The sequence below is a fragment of the Micrasema longulum genome, unplaced genomic scaffold (genome assembly GCF_059751315.1).
Source record: "Micrasema longulum isolate JH-2025_06_02 unplaced genomic scaffold, ASM5975131v1 h1tg000360l, whole genome shotgun sequence".
NCBI classification, from domain to species: domain Eukaryota; kingdom Metazoa; phylum Arthropoda; class Insecta; order Trichoptera; family Brachycentridae; genus Micrasema; species Micrasema longulum.
This window is the reverse complement of record NW_028277562.1, coordinates 108,063-131,119: the sequence shown is the minus strand read 5'-3', so window position 1 is coordinate 131,119 and position 23,057 is coordinate 108,063. Positions and strand designations below refer to the sequence as shown.

The following is a 23,057-nucleotide window of genomic DNA, read 5'->3' as shown; positions in this document are numbered from 1 at the left end:
ATAAGCCCTAGACTTTCATATTCCATTCTTTAAAATCTTCTCTGTGTCTGTTGTAATTTGTTATCATGTTTGTTTACCGTTCATCCGAAGACGGCAGATTAAACCAGGTGCTTTTAAGGGTTTTTGGATGGTCTAAGTTCTTGTAAAATACTATTTATCAACAAAAGAAAATACATGATAGGAACACGCCAAATATGGAACATAATACCATCTTTAGTGGGTAACAAGACTCGGCAGTTTGTCAAATAAAAAGAACCAAATTGTCAAGGAAACAGGATAACAAAGGTGCCAGAAAGCCGCATATAGGCGGCCTCCGTGGTGTAGTGGTCAAGACGCTTGACTCACGCACGGAAGGTTCCGGGTTCGATTCCCGGTGAGAACGCGAAAATTAAAATGTGATTTTTCTCAAGCCTGGGTGCTCTGTGATGTAATTCACAACTGTAATTAGGCCTCCTGGCCTGTTGTGGTGCAAAAAAAAAAAAAAAAATGTAAAAAATGTAAATACATATCGTCGGGACTAGAAAACAACGACGGATGTGCAAAAAATGTGATATTGACTTTCTTTTATATTTGATATTGAAAAAATGTAAAAAGGCTTTTTCTTCCGGGTTTGAAAAATATATTCACGGTTTTTCAGGGCCCGATTGCGAAACTTTAAAAAAACATTCCTCATAGTAAGCTTTAAAATAAAATCCTATTTTTTTTTTCCAAAACTTAATTTTTAATGTGTTTTTTTATTACTTTAAAATAGAGGAAATTTTCTCGGACTAACAGTCCCTCCACAAACAGCTACCCCTCTCCTACCCAGCCGCTTTCCTTGTCCGTGTCTGGTGTGTATCGGTTCGTTGGTCAAACACGTTTTTATCTCTTTTTTTTTGTAGGGGGGGGGGGGGGGGTAGGAGTTTGCAGATGGGATGCTTGACCGAGAAATTAAACATTTACTTCATTTTGAAGTTATTGTTATTATATTTTTTAAGATAATAAATAATATAAAAAAATATAAAAATATAAAAAAAATACTTATCCCTAATTCTATGAGATCAAGAGTCCCGTGTTGAGTTGGGATAAAACAAAATAGAAAGGGGATACATGAATAAAGAAGAGTAAAAATAAAAAACATTACTAAAACATAAACTTCAATAAACATCTGGACAACACGCGTAATAGTACTAAATATGAACAGCAGACTCCTGCATTCTCTTTTTTAGACAAAATCCACGCTTGTACACTTCTTCTGAAAATGGCTTTCGTTTTGCATATCTAAATATGTTCACCCAAAACATTAAACACTCTTGGGCCACAAAAAAGAAATTTCTCTGAGCGAAAGTCGTGCGTGTTTTTGGTATTACATAATTCAAATAACAGGAAAACCTCGTATGAGCATTTTGCTGGGATCTACTCTTGTAGCCACATGACCAGAAAAGTGTCAATGACTCTTTAAAAAAATAAAAATAATATCCAATACTTTCATAAATTGAAACAAAGTCTCTGATTTAAATAATTTTAAGTTGCTAGAATTTCACTCGTCCATGCGCTTTGAAGCTGCAAGACGATTCATTATCTTGCTTCAACATCTAAATGCTATCAACAATAAAACACTCAATTTTTTGTAAATGGTGTCTAAAATTTCAGCAGTCTTTACGCTCAGTAGCTGCAAGACTTGTTATAATCTATTTCCTATTTTAAAAATGACCTATTTTAATTCAATTTATTTTATTTTTATGTATGATTTGAACATAAACTTCATTGTCAAATAAAAACAAAATGTAAATAAGGGCTAGATTACTTACCGCTCATGCGCTTTGTAGCTGCAAGACGTGTTTTAATATATCTTTCATCTGTTACAATTGAAATTAATCATATTTGGAAACGAGGAACAAGAATCTCAATCGTCCATCCGCTCTGTAGCTGTGAGACGTGCTGAGATATTTTTTTATATTTTTGTTTTTATTTTTTTTATTAGGTAATTCAACAAAGACTAGAAAACATACAATTTGAAAGCATTAATCGATACAATTTTACATGCATCAATTATAGAATTACACAAAATAGATTTATATATTAAATGGGTAATAAACATGCGGATTTAGGTGACATATTTTTATTGAAATTTCCAGCTTATAAACAATTACTTGTAAAACATTTTAGTGTGGAATCAATATTTTAATTATTTTCTTTCTAAGTAAGCATTGAAAAAGTTGTTACTGTATATACTCCACTGTAAATACTTATGTATGTATGTAATGTAAAAGGTACTTGTACCGTTAATTCTTGAAAAAATAAAATAAAATAAAATAAAATATTAAGTTGTAATTCATATTTTTTAGTATTTTTTTTTATACAGGATACAATGCAATAAAAAAAAGTTATACTTGTGTACTTATTGAATAAGATTTATTCCTGAGAGATTATTCGCAAAAACTGAGAGAGTATCATGAAAAATGACAATTATATTGTTTCGACAGTATATATTATATTTCCGACACATGCGGGCCATAGGTGTGTGGTATGTAGCATTATTTGAAAACAAAGGCACTTTAAATATTTCCCAATGTCTGAGTGTTCCCAATCCCGCATTTATTTGTATTTTATTTAGAAGGTTAGTATCTACTCTGTAGCTTAATATTTTATACAGAAATTTTATATCGAAAACAACGCGGCGTTTTATCAAAAGATTAAAATGAAAAAGAGTTAAAAGTTGCTCGTAATTTGAATTTGAACGTGGGTTAGAAATTTGAAACCTATACAAAAGGTACTTTAAGAACTTTTTTTGAACAGATTCTATTGAATTTATATGATTTTGATATTGCGGACTCCGAACGCATGAGGCGTACTCAAGATTACTGCGAATCAAACTCATATATAGACATATAACAGTTTCCGGTTTTTTTTAAGGGTTTGGTTACTCTCTTAAGGAACCCCAGTAGCTTAAGCGACTAACGAGTAATGTAATCTATATGATGTTTAAAATTTGATTTTGTGTCAAAATAAACCCCGAGATCCTTAATAATGTTAACCCTACTTAATGGTTTGTCACCAAGAAAGTATTTATTTATTAGATTTTCACAAAAATGACGCCATATCAATTATCCAACTTTAATTGATATGAAATGAAATCGGAGTTTATGTCTGAAGAGCCGCAAACGTCAATGCAAAGACCTACTTCTACCGACCCCTGCTTTAGTCCTTTTTTCCAAGAAGAAAATACGGGAAAAAGTTTGTATGAAGAAAGGTTAGGCAGCGCATCTTCTTAACATGTTCATGCGCAGCTAATGCGTTTCTAACATAATTAAATTAACAATAATGTTCTTGAAAACACGGATCATAAATTGCCAGAGAACATGTTATCTCAAACATTGACAAAATAATTAGGTCTACTTTAGGGTTTCTTGTTCGAAACTTTGAATTGGCCATTGGAAAGTTTGTAAGTACTTTTGTATAACCTTGCCCTCGAAAACCCTTATTTTGGAGACCGATTTTCATGGAAGTTTTTCAGATGAAACTAACTTTCACGTGACAAAAGTTATCTGAAAACAATTTGAGAGCTAGAAAAGGCAGGATAATCAAATTTTCGAAGTCTCTCTGGCTACCTTTACCAACGGCGTGACGTCTTCATGTAAATAAGTGAATACTTTGTTTAGAAGATCATTTATTAAAAAAAAACCTTTCTTAATATGGAAAGACGAATACGTTGGATCATTGAGTTTATATCGTACGGAGTGCGTGTTTGGAGTCTCAAATTCCAGTCTAATCTTGGTAAAATTTATGATCTTCAGGAGAGACTGTTGAGGGGAATCGTACCGAATGGCATAATCCGTGAGGCAAAACAAATGAGTAAATTTTAACTCTTAAAAGTCTGTGCTATAAAATTCCTTTACACGCGGTGATGTAACATCGTGTAACTAAGCAAAAGACTAAATATTCTGAAGTTATGACACGAGAAAAAAAAAAAAAAGGCATACAGTTAAAAAAAAAAATTTCCGCAATTTATAAAAAAAATCATTTAAAATTTAAGAATGGGTCAATGGTATTGCCTCGATAGCAGGTGAAACATGGAAGATGAAAGCAGGTGAAAGGAAGGAATGGAGACGTTTGGAAGAGGCCTTAATACAGAAGTATAGAGAATAAAGCTGAAGAAGATATCATAATAAATTAAGTATCATAAATAAGCCGATCATATAACTAGTGTGCACTCCTTTTCACTACTAATAATAGACTGATGGAATGAATTTATTATTTTGTTTTATCTTTTTCAGACAATCATCGGCCACAGAAAAGCGTCTCTGTCTTCCTTATTATAAGTTATATTTTCGTGCTCTTTTTAAAACAATAAAACAGATTTAAGTTTGTAAGTAAAAATTCTTGATGGAAGTTCATTGTAATTTATTATATAAATAAAAGACTAGTGATACTTTAATCCATTTAATCCACTTTACCCATTGTAATATATTTTTACTAATGACTTTTTACCCTTTGTTTTTCAGAAATCATAGTTTACAAAAATCACACTCACGAAGGATGGAACACTAAAAATAAAATAAAATACTTAAATTCATTAAAATAGCATTATATCAACTCATTAGTTAATCCGAAAAAAAAAATTGATAATGTTCCTTAAGATAAAAATAACTTTATTTAATTTACTTTCATATATTTTTTTATTATCAATCCTTACTTCTGTTTTGTATAAATACATTGAACTCCTTAATAAAGATACCAGTCTCAAAGATGTCGCGAAAGCAATAAAACTGGACACTGGATATTCCAAATTTGTGGATTAAAGTATCACTCGTCTTTTATTTATATAATAAATAAAACAGATTTATTGAAATATTCGCATCCATTTTATTAAGGTTATTATTCTTCGCATAGTAAGGATAAACATTTTCTGTATTAAATTCCACAATTTACTTTTTAAATCTGACGTAAATTTGTCCATTTGAAGATCATATGAAAATAACTTCATCAATTAAATGAATGAGACAGATTTATGAAGTCTTGTATCGTAATTAGACTCGTGTTACAATTTCTGTTTCACAAGAGTTTCATTTCATTCGGCGATGTCCTGCCTGTAAAACAATTGAGTGATTACATATTGATTTTAAATCATTTTGTTGATTCAAAATGTAAAAAAATAGTTTCCATCACTAAGAACACTATATAGATTAAAAACTTAGAGTTCCATGATCGTTCCCCGAATTACAATTTACTTCAGAGAGCGATCATTTAATTGCGTCATTTTAACGCTATCAATGATCTTCAGCAAACCATTAATAACATGATAGATCTTTAATTTTAAAAAAAGAAGTGAAAAAATATCTTCCTAAAACTGAAAACTAAGACAAAACTTTTAACGACCGTTAAAAGGTATAGATGAATTAGTTCATGTAATATGTAAATCGGTAAAATAAACCTGTTTTACGAAACTGTGTCCCACCAAAAAGTCTTTAAAGACTTTATCATCATCATCATAATTCCCTTTTTGCACCAAGTGATGCACAGGACACTGCATTGGTACACGAATCAAAGCGCTTGATAATTTTTTGTTACAAGAAGGTAAGATAATTTGTTCATGCTTCACGTGCCAGTATAGGAATTATAAAATATTCTCTGTCGGGAATCAAAACCAAAGTCTCTTGCATAAGATGTTACTAAAAATACTAAAACTAAACGCAATTCTGCATCATTAAAACTAAAAAAAACATTATTTGCAAAAAACTAAGATTTTTTTGATAAAGGAGTGTGAAATTCTGGGCCTTTGATTAATCATTAGCCAGTTAAAATAATCAATAATGATTAAATATTCAAAATTGTATTATTTTAATAATGTGAAAATCAGTATTTAAAGTAACGAAGTTGTAAGGATAAAATTTATTGCCAAATTTAGTTATAAAGTATTTTCAGGCATTGCCTAGCCTATTCTATTAGACAATGTGTGTAATTAAAAAAATACTTTTCACCTATAAAATAATTTAGCCTGATGAATTTCACTCACATCAAGTGCTTCAGATCTTCTGAAAAGGGAAGGAAAGCACCAAAATAAAAAAAAACAGTTCTGTGTTGGCTAGGACATGTGGAGCAAATGAACAGCAAAAGAATGCCTAAAAATATTAATGATGCAAATGTTATTGGATGAAAATTTTATTTTTTTTATGCGGGAGTTGCTTTATTTGCTTTCAATAAACAAGTTATATATATCAAAAATCGATTTTTCTGCAAAGAAATTTCTATAAATTTATCTAAACTGTTGGCATCAGGGGAGATACTCTAATATGGGCCAATCAGAAACTTCTCAGCATTTGCTCATGTGAAGAGGCAACCACTTAAAACTCTTCAGGAGAAACCGGCTTGTTGACACTAGTCGGCAATAGAGTGTTCGGCATTTTGTTCCCTAAATTGATTTTTTTTACCGATTGCCTCTACTATATTGACCATGTATGATACTATTTCTCGTGTGAGTGGATGCAGAAATTAAGAAAGACCAAGAAAGACATGGCGTGGTCAAACCCGACAAATACTTGAAGATAAGACATGTCAAAAATTAGAATACTTTCGTCACGAGCATAAGACGTGTAAATGTAGAGATAAAATTACATGGCGTTCTATCCTTTCTGCATAATTTTACGGGAACATTTTGGCGCCGTGATGGTTTGTTTGTTTTAAAAAGTTAAAATTGATTACAGATTTCTGTACTTGCTTAATTTTTTTTTCGTAAAAATGTCTTATATCTCGTATCTACCCAAAATGTGTCTTGCTTTGAATTCCATTCAGATCTAGGGCTAATTTTTTGTTTACTTTTCTCCGAACCGTGTAATATAGCCAATAAAAACAGTTCAAGGATAATACTGAGATCGCCCTGAAGAACGGCGCATGTCAAAGGGTATGTAATGAGAATATATCTGAAAACATATCATAAATACCTAATGACCTAATCAAAATAAAATTTCAAAATCTTAAGGATAAATTATCTGTTTTAATATTCAAGATAGAAAAATCATAAGAAATTGAATAAACGAAGCAAAAAAAATATAAACTTATGTAAATTTAGAAAAAAAAATGAAAAAAAAACAATTGTGGTGGGAAATTTCGACGTGGATGCGGGGCGAAAAATTGCGGGGGGCAAAGCCCTAGGTCTAGGAAATGTTAACAGTAAAAAAAATAGTTAAACATTTTTGGGCCTATAAAATATGCATGTCTCTGTGTGAGCCTCGTTTTAAATAAATATTTCATGTCAAACAAGTAAGGAATAAAACCCGAGACCCCTCACAGGCAGGCAAATGCGCTGACCACCTCACCATATCCACCATTAAGGTGGGAAGGATTCTAGTACAAGATAAGTTATTTCATTAATTTGTATTGGGGTTCATTGGCAAAGTAACTAAAGATAACGCATAGCAACGCCAAATTCCGCGAACCAGAAAAACAAGTTAAATTTGAGCGTTCATTTGCTATCTGGTGAGTGGCGTGATCTCTGTGAATAAATCAATAAAAATAAGATTAATAGTTACCACAAAATGCTTCAATTTTTAAAAAATATTTATGGTTTTTTTACCCCGTAATATTTTGTACAATGGGCCGTCAGACAATTACAATTAAATTAAATTACTATTAAACACGTTATTTCAGAGCCACATCGTAAAACTTCCGAGGAATATTGCTCATACTAAACTTTCGAAAAATAATCGTAATAATTTAATTAAAAAATATGTAAATTGAAAATGGAGGCAATCCTTAATATCTCGGACTAGCATCCCTTCCATAAACTTCTACCCTATCCTACCCAGTTGCTTCAATACTCCGCATCCGGTGCCTACCCACTTTGTTGGCTAAATGCATTTTTAATCTAGCCGGACTGAAGGGGGAGATTCGAATCCCCCATCCCTCAACTTTCTCAAGGGCTCTTTTTTTTCTCAAGTCTTTTATAATGTATTATTTTTCTCTTTACTGTGTAACATGTTCTCTCATTATATTCGAGAAAAACTTTAACTGGGTGCATATACTATTTTTTATATTTTGTATTCTTATATAACAATTGTTGTTTTACCTTAATAAATAAAAATAAAAGATAGCACTAAGTGCATAATATTAAACACAAATAAATAAATTAATTGCGCTTTTATCTATAATTATCATGTTTTTGTTGTTAACTAATTAATTTATTTTTGTACTTCGTAATCGGCTGAAGTACTGTATTGTGTGTTTAAATAAATAAAGGACTCAATTTACTTATGATTACGTAAAACATGAGTTTAATTTCATTTTTTAAACAAGCATGTGCTAGACATGTAACACCAAGTGCATTTTCCTCGCAAACTCGAGGTTCGTAAATAAAAGCTTTACTAAAAATTTGCGTAATAATTCACGAAAGTTTTTAGGATCATAAATCATGCAGACAACTGTTTTAACGTGAGTGCTCGCTTGAAGTAGAAAAGGTATAAAACATCATTTTTTAAAGATAAAACCCCTCACAGTTTTTCATTAAATCACGATTTAAAACGAAAGTTTGTAAACAAAAGATTTAATAGTGCAGAAAGCCACAATTCGTATTTTTAACCCGTCCGTCTCAGCATCTAACACAAATATTACAACAAAATTGTTTGTTATATTCAAGTTTACTTTAACGCATAAAAAATAGGTATTTCATATTTAAGAATATTAGATAATTTTAAATGAAATATTTCGTTCATCAGGATTTCTGACAATGATATAAAATTGAGTACACTAATAGAAATATATTAACCATTTATTTGAGAGAAAAAGATGTGTAGGATTAGGTTTTTGAAGGTTATTTGGAGCTAAATTATTATAAAAATAAAACTTTGTTATCAGTGTTACACAATTTTATTATTTTACAAGAACACAACTTTAGTTTCGGGAGAGCACTCCTCCCATCGACGGGTGATATAAAACTCACTCAGTTTAGCCACTAGCCAATGACAAGGCTCGCAAATATCTAGACTTCCATATCCCCTTTTCTTAAATGTTCTCCATCCCTGTTGTAATTTGAAAATACTGTTTTTTTTTTTTTAATTTTGCGTTTTTATGATTCACAAAAATATTTAATTTTGAGGGCCATTTTTAACGAGTTAATTATTCAATATTAAAAAATGGGAATAAGTTTGGCGTAGAATGGGATTCGAAAAACGGACCTTGAGCCGTGAGTCCGAGACACTATCCGCGGGACCACAACCCAATTCACACTGTTTCTTTTTGTTGTGTCCTGTTCAATAAATTTTTCTATCCGTTTTTTATCCAAATAAAGAGAACAATTGGACGAAACAAAAAAAAATACAAATAAACTTGTCAATAATTTAAAGCATCTTCACCATATACTACGCAAATATCGATCGCAGCTTTAGCTGAACAAAAAGATCTGTCGAAAATGCTTTCTATTGTCTACTTGACATCCTAGTTCAAAGGCTTGTAATCAGAGAAAATAATAATTTATTAGAAACTTTTACAGCTATTACATAAAAAAAGGTAGAAATATATTAACAATACTAGAGCCAATAAAAAAAATCCAGTGTAAATCTAAGAATATATAAGAAAACGGTTTATGTAATTGTATTTGTGTGACGTTTATATGCATGTGTGTGTATGTGCATGTGTGTATGTGTAAATGAAAGGATACATGTGTGTGGGTGCGTTAGTATAAAAAAAAACAATAATTTAAGACTTGTATTTATATTAAAAAGGGTAGGAAGTTTGATTACTAAAAAAAAGAGTGTATACCTGCTTTTGATACCTTTTTGAAAATATTTTAGTCTAGTAATGTTAGAATTGTATTTTTTAAATTGTAAATTTAAAACCTTATTCTGAGAAAAATAGCATTTTATTTTATATTTTATTGATACACCTTGAATGAATAATGTGCAACAAGTCCCATATAATACGAGTACGGTAGGTAACCACAAAGTGCAGTGAATACGATGTAATGTCAACAAAAAAACATGGTTGGGATAACAATACGCGTACCTTGGTTCAAATGGAACATAGAAATGTAACTTAAAAGCAAACACAATATCTCATAGAGAAAAAAATTTAAGTATGTTAAATTGAAATAAAATCACTTTGTTTTTATTTACCAATTATATTTTTAATAATTTGACAACCAACTTGTTTCGGCAATACTATGCCTTTTTCAGGGTTTATTACAAACTCACATAACATATATAAATTTTTCACAGTGAAAAACAAGTGGGCGTGGTTACGGGGGTAGAGAAGAGAGGGGGTTTGGGAGAGGGAACATATATAAAATGGGACTATTCCTAAGATTTATTTGATTATTAATCATATTAAAAATTTTATTTACAGCCTTTCTAATCTCCAATATTTCAAAAAAATCAAATGCATATCCTTTTTTGTTTGTATGTAGAATTTCGATGCCATCTTCAAAGTTGAATGAGTGACTATTTGTTTGGATATGGTCAGCAAACTCAGAAAAAATATTGTTTTTAAGACATCTCATATGTTCTTTAACTCGAGTTTTAAAAATACGTGATGTTTTTCCTGTATAAAATGACTTGCAGTCATGGCACATCAACTTGTAAATGCCTGATCGATCTGATTTATCAGTTCTTTGTTAAGTGTTTTTAAGTAAACTTCCTATATTATTGGTTGTGTAAAATGCTGGTTTAATGTCATCCAGTAAATCTTTTAAAATTTTATTTGAATAATTGTTGATGTATAAAAATATTCTCCACCGTTTATTAATATTTGAATTCCTGTTGTTTAAAAACAGGCATTGATTTTGAATAATTTGTTTTTTATTTAAAATATTATCTTTTATATTTGGATCGTAACTATTATTAATAGCAACTGTTTTTACTGTGTTAAGTTCAATTTGAAAATTCAATTTTGACATCGGTATATTTAAGAGACATTTTTAATGCCCGACCTTTGCTAATTTGTTTTACTTTTGGTGCTTATTGTACAATTTGGAAAAAAGATGGACACAACTTTTGTTGACACTTAATATCTCTGCTATATCGGTCACCTTTGTACGGTGTCCGTTCTCTTCATTTTTTATTAGGTCTCCTAATTAGTCTTGTTATTTTATTTTATTTGGTTAAATCCACATGTACGCCCAAGAAACTTTCTCGAAATTGACGGAAAGACAAACAGAGTAATGATAGTAGTAAAATAACAAGGTATTTTCTTAATGAACCAATACTATAAATACTTAAAAAAGTATTTTAGGGGAAAACAATAATTCCAAAACAAAAATAAAATGGTCTAGATTTGTTAAAATGCAGAAGGAAAACATTTTCTCATTAGAAATATGGAAGTATAAGCATTTACCGAACTTATGACTTGTTATTGGCTGGTCTAAGTGGCCACTTTACACACTGTGTAACATTCATGTTTAAACATACCTACAAATTTCCTCAACTCTTCCATCTGTTGACTTTTGTGAAGTAAAAGAGCTGAAACCTGTATGATGTCTACAAATATTTGGACATACTCAAAATATAGTTGAAAATTAAATGGTTATAAATTTTTTTAATGTTTTTTTAACAGTGAAGGTTTAATTTCCGATGAAAATACGGAAATGTCACAAATTTTTATATCTTTAACTTAATAAGAATCTTTAATATACGATCAAGTAAAACAAAAAAAAATGAACTAATTAGTAGCATTCAATATATTTTTCAAATCATAATGTTTAATTCACGCAAAAACGGTTTATTGCATTGGCCACGTTCTTATACGTCATGATTTGGTTAAATTTTGAACATTGCGACCGTTTAAATTCAAATAAAACATTTTCACGAATTTTGACTACACAGTTATCAAGACATATTTTTTTATAATTTATTTTTTGAAGTTATGTATGAAAACAAAATGCATCGCTTTTTTCGTCCATGTTCTACTGGCCACAGAGTAAAATGTCGTCGTGCCATCTTCTTTGAGGCCTTGCAACACCTCTTTTGTTTGGCCATGGTCGCCACTTTTTTATTCTGGGTGTCTACCTGTCATCATTTAGTCTCGTGCCTGCCTACTGCCATTATAATTTTTCTGTACGATCCATTAAATCTTTGTCTCTGGTTCGGCGTCTTATTTCTCATTCTGTCTCCTAGACATACATACCCCAAGCATCTATCTTTGTTTGGATCGTTGGGTGCATTTTAGTTTTTGCCTACTTTTCTCTGTCACATACATAGTTTCTCGTCCGAATATCGTAACTCGTAATATACTCACATGATAAAAAGACTTTATTTTTATGAACAATAACAAAGTTCTTGCTTTTTACAACTACGACGAATGGTACCGGCGTGGGATTCCCCGGTTCGGCCGACACCAGACGACAGTAGGCGCCGCGATTCTAATAGCAGATGCACTTTTGCACGTTTTTTATTCTATTACTGTGTACACAAGCAGCCTGTTGTGTGTGTGATATTATTTTCAAGTAAGTTTTTGTTTTGTTGATAAGAAAAATAAAAAGGTATGATTATATTTTTTGTTTTATTTTTTTTTTTTTTAAAGAAAAAGAAATATTTGCGTTCTTATGATTTACCCAAATATTTAATTTTGAGGGCCATTTTTAACGAGTTGTTAGAAACTCACTATTAGAAAATGGAATCGAGTTGGGGTAGAGTGGGATTCGAACCACGGACCTTTGGTCCGTGGGTCCGAGACACTAGCCACAGGACCACAACCCGATTTTAAATTATTATTATTAAAATTAAAAAAATATTTGTAGTTTAAGAAGCAAATGAAATTGGATGCTTTTTTAAAAAAAGGGTGAAAATTTAAATTATTTTAAACAAATTGGTAGCAAGTATTTATTATAAAAAAAAAGAATTATTTATATCAAAAGATTATTATTTATTTTGTAAACGAATTTAAAGTGTATTTATTATATACACTTGTAATTTATTTTAAATATATATGCGAATAAACATGTTAGATTGTTCTTAGAATTTCGACACGGAACCTAACCTTTTATCTTCTATTATATTTGTGTTAATTTTACGCAGCTTTTTTTACGCCGGTGTCTCTCGGAACGAAACCCCGACGTAAAACGACGTTTACCTGTATTTCCTTCTCAAAAATGTTTTTTTTCTCCGTTGCAAAAACGATTTAAATATTATAAACTTACGTTGATGTTCTTTCCTGGATGTCCATCCACAAGCTGCAGGGCTATATCCTTGCACGTTTTCCTGCTGGCAGGAGGGATCTTGCTGTCGTCTTCCCAGTATCTGGAAGCAGCATGAGCGTATAAAGCTGCGGGAGTAGCGTGGGTGATTCTGGTAGTTGTTACTATACCAGTCCATTTTCCTGGAAGAAAAAAAAAAGGTTGTGAATATTCCAGTCCATTTTACTGAACAGTGGACATTATATGTGAAAACAGTGCTTTATTCATTTAGTTCTTTATTGTTTACTTTTTATTATGCACACTTGACTAACTTACTACTCTGCTAATGTGTGTTTTTTATAGAGAGCAGGAAGATAGAAGTCAAAACAAGGAAGACAGAGACTCTATTCTACGGCCGGTGTTGTCTAAAACAGATTCAGTCTTCAGTCGGTTGATGACAAAAATGGGGGACGCACGCGCGTAACACGAGCAGAGTCTTTGTGATTTTAAATTATTTTACTAAAACAGGGCTTTATTCTATGTTTATTCGCATAAATGATGGAAGAACAATTATCAAACAGTATGTCTCCATGTTTTTAATTTTTTTTTTAATGTCTGAACTAGTCTGAGTATTCTGTCTTTTACTAGTGGTAACACGATGTTACATCACCGCGCGCAAAGGGATTATTTACCACAGTCTTTTAAGAGTTAATAAATACGGTTTATAATTCCAGTTGTCTTTGCGCTCTGTAGCTGCAGGATTTGTTGTAATCGAAATCTTATTTGTAAACAATTTTGAAAAATAATCAGAAAAACCAAAATTTAATTTTAAATAATGTAAATGGGGGCTAGGCTTCATACCGTCCATGCGATCTGTAGCAACAAGACATGATGAAATCTGGGTCTTTTCTGTTATCTGTTACTGAATTAAATTATAATTTTGAACGAGGAACTTGAATCCCAACCGTCAATGCGCTATGTAGCTGCAAGACGTGTTGGGATATTGTAAAGCCCCATTGAGATGATTTTTCACAAAAATGGCGCTTTATTAATTATCCAAATATATAAAGATATAACGGTCCTATTCTTTGTAAAAAAACCATTTTTTTTATATATTCAAGTATGTAAATTTCACTTAAAAAGATAATATTTCATTCCATTAAACTGTTAAAAGCTTACTGTTTCAGCCCATTTGACTGAAAAGTAAACTCCAGTAAATTTCAACGACAACATGTAATTTTTTTCGTGCATTGGATTAAAAAAAATATTTGCTTCAAAATATTCTAATCCAATTTACTAGAAAAGTTAATATTCCAGCAACAGGTAAAAATGAGAATTGAAAACAACATAAATGCATGCATGGTTTAGTTAGACTCAGGTCTACAGTATTTTTAAACGTATCAATTTATTTATAATATATAATATTCGGAAATGAAAAATGATGTAAAGGATAAATCGTTATGAGACCAAAATTAATATTGGAAATCAATTTTTATCGACAATTTTTATTGTGCCTTTGATAGAATTTCAAATATCGATATTAGGAATATCAACAATTATCTCCCATCGATTTTCCAGACAAATTAAATGAAATTAAAGGATCAATATCTGCCGATTTAAATTGATAGATTTTCTTTGTTACTTATAACAGATAAGTATTCCCTTTGAAAATGAAATTCTATACTGACTATACTTTTCCGCACAAACTTAATTGGTTTCTAAATTAGAACAATTGTCAATCAATCTACAATTTCAAAAGAAACTTTCCTTTGGAAGTTTATTATAGACCGCAGAGAAAACAATTCGGCAATATTGGCACAAAAGAAAACCATTGTACCTTTATTGTTTCGTGAAATTAAAATTAATTAAAACCCTCTGCCTACAAACAGCCAAGTCAAACATAGCCGAGCAATCAGCGAAATGTCTTGGGACATTTAAAGAGATATTTTTAGTGTTATCTAACTACACTGAGATAGTAAATTGACATTTATTTACTAGCCTGAAAATTATAAACTCGTAAATATATATCTATCTCTTATGAATCAATCGAAGCCTTAAAAGTTTTTTTTAATTATTTAATTATTTATTTTTTTTTATTTATTTATTGTAACTTATTTACATATACTAGAAAACATATATCTAGAACACAATGTCAAATTTGGTAAAGATAATTAGACAGCGGAGTTACCAAGAAGAATTGGACTAAGTTAGGCTGATTTCGGCAAACTAAAATATATTTTTGAAAATAAAGAAGTCTCTTTATGCTTAAAAAGACAAGTATATGAATCGTGCATATTACCGGTATATACGGACCATGCATATACGGACAAGAAACCATGTCTGTAACACAAAAAACTAGTCAGAAGTTAAAATGCACGCAACGACCCATAAAAAAAACAGATGATCGGTGTATGTCTAAGAGACAGAGAAAGAAATAAAGAAATAAAGCACCGAACCGGAGTTGTGGATATCATGGATCGTGCAGCGAAATTAAAATGGCAGTGGGCAGGACACTTGGCGAGACAAAATGAGGGCAGGTGGACACCCAGAATAATAAAGTGGAGACCATGGGCAAACAAAAGAAGTGTTGGAAGGCCACAGAAAAGATGGGTCGACGACATTGCCTCTATTGCCGGTAAAACGTGGATGATGAAAGCGGGTGATAGGAAGGAATGGGGACGTTTGGAAGAGGCTGCCATCCAGCAGTAGGATATAATAGAGAATAAGGCTGAAAAAGAAGAAGATTTACATATTTATTACAACAACTTACATTTTGTTATATATGGCTGGCTACTGCACCTGTCACACGAACCATTTTTTTTCCATATATCAACAGTTTGCACAAACTGTGCTTTCGATTCGCTTAGCGCGTAATTGTAATGTATTTTTTAATGGCAAAGACATATTTAAATTAAGTAAATCCATATTAAAAATAAGAATTAACAAACAATTATTCTTGCAAAATTCTGTTTCTTTAAAATAATTTGTTTTTACATTATAAATTTAAGATGTGTATATTCACTCGTATCAAACACATACTCTCCCTTTCCACAAACGCACGCTCACAGACATATTCACGTATCTATTAAGACAACACTCCACTCCCTTACCCACCCTTCCTCTCACACAAAAACTCGCACACATGCACATGTAAATAAATAATAAATACGTATAAACGATTTATTTATATATTTATGGGGTTCAAATTTTGGTAGGGCCGCGGTGGTGCATATTTTGGTGGAAAATATGTACATATAAAATGCCGTGTAATGTCGCAGTTGCACTCCATCAGCAACACTACCAATAGTCCTACTCCCTAGCGTCCATGAATGGTCTCTTTGGCCCCGCGAGCCCTAGGCAATGTGGCCACTGGCATTAACATCAGTGTCATAGCAGATAGGGAGAGGATTGTAATTTCCTAATTACCCTCGACTCCAAACTAACATTAAACGCTAATATGAATAAAAAAGTGAATAAGTTTTAAAAATGCAAGGAATTTTAATGTAAATGTCGAACAATTTAAACATATTTTAAAAAATGCCGACTGCGACACGGTGAAAATTATATGATCTTAACGCCTAGTTAAAGGGTCATATTATGCATCAGTTTTATGTAATCCACAATATAAATGTTACATAAATAATATACAGCAATTCAGAAAAAAGTGATAACCTTCAACGAGTTGAAAGTGTTCGTGATCTTGGTGTGATTCTAGATAAAAAACTTCCGTATGAAAACCACATCGAAAATATAGTGAACCGGCACACAGAAACTTAGGTTTTGTTATCCGCACTTGCCAAGTTTTTAATGATATTGGTAGTATCAAATTAATTTATTTCGCTTACGTTCGTAGTCTCCTTGAATATGCCTCCTCTGTGTGGTCTCCCCAGTATTTCATACACAAGATAAGGCTTGAAAATATTCAGAAAACATTTTTGAGACGTCTCAATTGGAGATCCAGATTTACGGACCTTAACTATAAAACTTCTTGTCATAAACATAATATACTTAGTCTTGAGGATCGTCGTTTGTCATTAGATATGGGGATTTCACATGACATTCTTAATGTACGTCTTGATAGTCCTGTTCTGGTTTCTGAGTTGGCCCTTAACGTACCTGGCTACCGCACCTGTCACACGAATCTATCTCTTTTCCATGTACCCACAATTCGCACCAACTATGCACAGAACTCTCCTCTGATTTGCTTGACGCGTAATTATAATTAATTTTTCAATAACAGACATATTTAACTACAGTCAACTCACTTATAAAACCAAAATTAAAAAACTATTATTTGAAAAAAAATATGTTTCGTTATAAAAAAAAAAAAAATATTTTTACATTATAATTTTAAATTGTTTCTATTCACTCATATCAAATACACACTTACCCTGTCCTTAAACCTACCCTCACACCCATATACAATCACACACATATTCACATACCTACCAAAACCACACTCCACTTTTTTACACACGCATCCTCACACAAAAAAAAACTCGCACACATGCACTTCTATTTAACTGAACTGGATTTTTATAATTGTATTTATGTGGAAAACTGATTTGGCTTTATTTTATGTTTTTTTTATAATGTTGTGTATATTTTTTTGTATTGCTGTTGTTTTTCTTAAATTAAAATTAAAATTATAGTAAATTTAGTCTACATTAGATGCAACAGAGAGGAGAAACATTTTTTAAAAGGGTATATAAAAATTTTGGCATTTACAAGACTAATGATCGGTCAGTGGCGGGTTAACGTGGCCCCTTTACACACTGTGCAACATTCACAATTCTGGATATATTCAAACATCCCGTGACTAAAATATTTACATAAATTCAATTTATTTCCCGAAATTTGAATTTGTAATTATTGTACAGTAAAATATTTTCATGCAAAAAAAAAACTATGGAAATTATTGTGTGTTTTGATTTTTTTAAGGTTGATCCATTTCATTTTTTTACTTTTAGGCCCACAACTTAAGTTCATTACGAGGAGCACGTTTGAGCAACCCCCAGTAGGGCGAATAGGGGTTAACTCAGCTCACAGCCTCCCTAATTTATCAGCTTCCTCTTTACCGTCCGTTAGTTTGAGTATCCAAGATAACAATGTACGAGACCCACGAATAGAAATTATTTAATAATTATTATTTTATAATCTGCACGTACATTTTTAATCGCGATTTTACAATTAAGGAATAAAAACAGATAATTCAAAAGTCACTTAATTTTTTGGAGCTAAAATCTTCGTATATTATTGAAATGAGAAACACAATTTAAAAGGAAAGGGAACATTAAAATAATATTTGGCTTAATTACGGCACAAAAAATGTTACAAATTTATGCGAAAGTATGAAGAAAGACATTTTTTAAACTTATTTCTTTTGATGATGGAAGAATTTTTGAAGAAACAATACGGGATTCCTTGAAAATTCTGAAATATTTCAATTTCTTTTTCTGGGACTGTAATTAAAATTGCAAAGTGGTTTGGAAACGAAAATGTAAATTCCAGGAACGTTTTCTAATGACTGAAGATTAAATAATTAATCGTTCTTAAGAAAGTCTCACTTAATTGATTATAACACTAAAAAACAGACATCTTTTTAAGTGTCTTTCGTGTAGCAATTTTCATAATAAATGTACAGTAAAAAAAATATCTCCTTGAACAATGAAGATAATTTATTAGTTTTTTTTTGTTTTAAAAGTATCGTAGTAAGAAAATAGTCGTTTCTGTTATTAATCTTAACACAATAGAAATATGGGATTTTCTGTTGAGTTTATTTAATTAAATATTATTTCCATTTATCATTGTATTTGGTGATTGCAATATACTATAACGTTGAGAGGAAGGATTGAATGAAGACAATAATTACTTTAAAAATTTGCATGTATAATATAATTTTTAAAAAAACATACGAATTGTACAAAAAAGTATTTAACCTACTTATTAGCTTTAATCTTAATATTACAACTTAATAATTAACTTAAATTTACCCAAAGACGAAGACGTAGGGAATGACCCTTCGGGTTCTCGAGCAGCTAGGGCACCAGCGGAGAGTGGGTGTTGCACAATCTGGAGGCTGCTGAGATCCGGACGGAGATCTGAGGTTGGATGGCTTCTCGAGGAAACGTGGCGTCTTCTGACTTGAGGGTTAGCACGGCGGGGGTGCTAGGCTGCGAAGGTGGCAGTGGTGAGGCCGACGCTGGTGGTGGGCGAGCGCTGCTGGCTTGATTGGCACGTCCTCTGACTTGAGGATGCTGAACTGCGTCGGTGGCAGTATTGAGTCCTACGCTGCTGGTAGGCGGAAGCTCTTGGCTTAAGATTGGCACGTCCTCTGACTTGAGGGTGCTGAACTGCGTCGGCGGCAGTGTTGAGTTCTACGCGGCTGGTAGGCGAGATGACTTAGACGTGGCGGCAGACGGCCACGTATTTCGTCCTGGCAGACTGGCCAGGGAAGTCCGGAGACTGAGAGCAAGCCGAACGGCTGAGTGCTTGATGCCAAGTGTCTCCTTCGGCGGCGTGTACAGATTATATATGTTTTTTATGGCCACGCCTTTCAGCGTGGCGCTCGTCTGGATCTGCCAATAAGGGATGTAAGATCCAGGGTAGGTACCACCCTATTGGTAAAGGTGACGCCCACATTTCAGCAGTGTTGTCGGTTCCAGAACGAGATTTCATAATTCTACTAAGTTTAATTTCAATTATATAATATTAAAACTCTATATCATCTTCTTAATCTATAATCTTAACTTTATAATTTTACTACTAACAACATTAAAATAATCAAGACATGGTATTATAACTTACAATATCCTAAGTACTTAATTACAATTTTATTTTAATATTTTTATGATTTGAACAAATTAATTATATAACAAACGAGTTTGAAAAATATTTATAAAAATAACATCGATGTTAACTAAATAATAATTGTAAGTTCTAACAATTATATTGACAATAATATTAACAATATTATTATATTTGTGTATACACATTTTAAACAGTAAAATACAGAATCTCGATAAAATATGATTAATTGACGTCAGCATAAATGGAATCATAATATCAGATAAAACAAAGCAATGTCACTGAACTGAATGTTATGTAAGGCAGAAAAATTATTTTACATTGGATGAATTGAGAAGCATTTTTGTTAACAATGAACTAGGAACTAATTAATAATTATATATGAGTTTATAAATTATATATTTACGATATTATATAAAATAATAATTACTAGTGGTCGGCCCGCTGTGTCATTTACGAGATGAGATACGGGTTCGATTCCCGATACCGGAAGAGCAGTAATTAATTTATGTAAGTGGTAAGAGTACATGCATTTTATTTACGCTAGTCCCTAGACCGAACCGAAGCGTTGGAAGGATCATCTTGCCATCATATAGAAACGACCGGAATATATGTCGAGCGCGTTAGTACCCTATGCATTTTTCTGTACGCCGATAATCCGGGCTTAGTTTCTCACGTTCCGGAGACGGGAGTTTTACCTTTTATGATGGGGTAGGATTAAGTCCGGTCCCTTGAAAGAATTTTGGGATTTACTTATTCGTACGGAGTCGTGTTTTATTGACCTCTGTTAATAAGTGCGAAAACCCAAGTATTTACCCGTGGGGGGGTTGCATGGAATTTGCTTAAGCTTTCAAAATTTACCAGAACGCACGTGTATAATTCTTATCATTGTCGGTACCCTTAGTTTAACCCCAATTTTATTAGTTACTTATTATTTTTGCCAAAGGGTTTATTTGTAAACACCGCTTTGGGGTTTTTCCATACATCAAATCCCCCCATTCCGAATTGGCAAAAAAAATGTATATTTGTGACTACTACTAGGCGCGTTTCTATTTATCTTCCACCGATGTTTATATTAATAATTGTAAAACAAGCTTAACAATACGCAATGATATATTTTTAAAATGTAGGATTAGCTTGCCTAGAGGCGTTCCGAATAACAGGTAACTGTACTTCTGCGTTCAGGGGTGCTGGACGAAGATCGTCCGCATGAATTTTTACGGGTTTTCCTCGCTTATCTACCCAAAACGTTGCGCGTGTCCCGATTTGCATCAAAACGGTAAATGGACCAGCCCATTTATCTGCAAACCCCGCGTGGAATCCTCTTTGACGATTTGAGAGCGGATATTCTCGAACCATGACCTTCTGCCCTCGGTTATAAGTAACGGGGTCGCGATTTTCCTCGGGGGCATATCGTTCCTGATATTCTCGTTGCCTTATTCGTATTGCATTGTCCATTGATGACCTATCAAAGTTACTGTTATTGCGCGTCGTGTCTACTGGAAGTCCTGCTCTCCATTCTCCCGGCCGTCGTAATTCAAAACCCAATAGAGCCTTGCTGGGCGTTTCCCCAGTAGCGTCGCTTCGTCGACCGCGAAGAGCTCCCATGATGAGCGGTATTTGCAAATCCCATTCTTTATGTGCCTTTCCGTGTAGATGTATTCGCATACATTTCTTTATTTCTTGATTACGCCGCTCAACGGGGTTAGCTCGTGGGTGATGAGTGGGAGTTGTCCAATGGGACGTTTGCCAACGATCGATGGCCTGCACCCAGTTTCTATGCTTAAACTGTAATCCGTTATCCGTGAGTATCGCAGCAGGATAACCATACCTAGGAAATATTTCTGTTTCTAACGCGCGAACGATAAGCTGGGACTTAGCCGTGGAAAGAGGTATCGCCTCTACCCATCGTGTGTACATGTCGGTTATTACTAATAATACGCGCTTTCCACGTGTAGATGTAGGGTACGGTCCCATCAAATCTATAGATATCCATTCCCATGGGTTCTGCGGCTTATGACTACCCAGAGAAGCTGCAGGTCGGGACGGTAAGGCTCTGGTTATTGCACAAATCATGCAATTTTGTATGTGCTCGCGGATGTCTCCTTCCATCTTTGGCCAGAAGTAAGTCCTTTTTATCGCGCGCATCGTCTCTTGAATGCCAGGGTGGCATGCAATTACGTCATTATGATAGGTATGAATCACCTTCGGTACTAGTTTCTTTGGAACGAAAATTACTAATCCGTCTTGGGTCCGTTTCCATAAAACGTCATTTCTAATTTCATGTGCACTCAAGTATTGCTCCCTTCCTCGACTTGCCCGTTCGCGATTTCCCAACTCGAGTATTTTTCTTATACGCAACTGCACTTCAGTATCGGTTTGTTGTTCTCTCTTAACTTCCTCAGGTAGTGACGCTAATTGATCCGATACTTCGGTATTATTTTGTTCATTTGGAGGCGCAGACGGACCGACGTTTCTCTCCTGACTCTCTATACCTATCAGTGGCATAGCGACTCCGCGAATCTCTCTCGGTAAGGCTTGGGGGTACATAGTTCTATCATTATTATATGGTGCGTCTCCGACCGGAACATTTTCTGGATTTCGTGAGAGCATATCCGGAAGTTCATTATCTCTGCCTGCACAATGTTCGATATCAAAATTAAACTCCTGAAGCAATAGCGCCCACCGTGAAATTTTCGCGTGTCGCTCTTTCATAGAATGTAACCATGTAAGAGCTTTGTTATCTGTCCGTAAGGTGAACCGTTTTCCTTCGAGGTACGTTCTATATCGTTTTATTCCCCATACCGCTGCTAAAGCCTCTTGTTCATTCGAATGATAACGTTGTTCGGCCTTATTTAATCTCGCACTCGCATATGATATAATTTTTTTATTTGCAGTCTCATCTTGTTGATATAAAACCGCTCCTAACCCAAGATTCGACGCATCCGTTTGGAGAATAAATTTCTTCGTAAAATCAGGACGTGACAGGTGAAGTGGTTGTGCAAAAACTCTCTTGATTTGTTCTAATGCGTTCTGCGCTTGAGGATTCCATTTAAATGTTCTTTTCGTACTAAGTAGATCCGTGTTGGGCGCCACTTAACACAATAGAAATATGGGATTTTCTGTTGAGTTTATTTAATTAAATATTATTTCCATTTATCATTGTATTTGG

At 33.0% G+C, this 23,057-nt stretch overlaps 1 protein-coding gene across 1 annotated transcript in view; it reads right to left on the bottom strand.

The window, feature by feature from the left end:
- LOC148282219 (alkaline phosphatase, tissue-nonspecific isozyme-like) overlaps positions 1-23,057 on the bottom strand; it is a gene marked incomplete at its 5' end in the record, with an annotated part of 170,538 nt that overhangs the window by 74,085 nt on the left and 73,396 nt on the right. Inside the window, one exon of the mRNA XM_088225435.1 lies at positions 13,103-13,281. Coding sequence (XP_088081561.1) covers positions 13,103-13,281 — 179 coding nt within the window. The remainder of the gene's footprint in view (positions 1-13,102; positions 13,282-23,057) is intronic.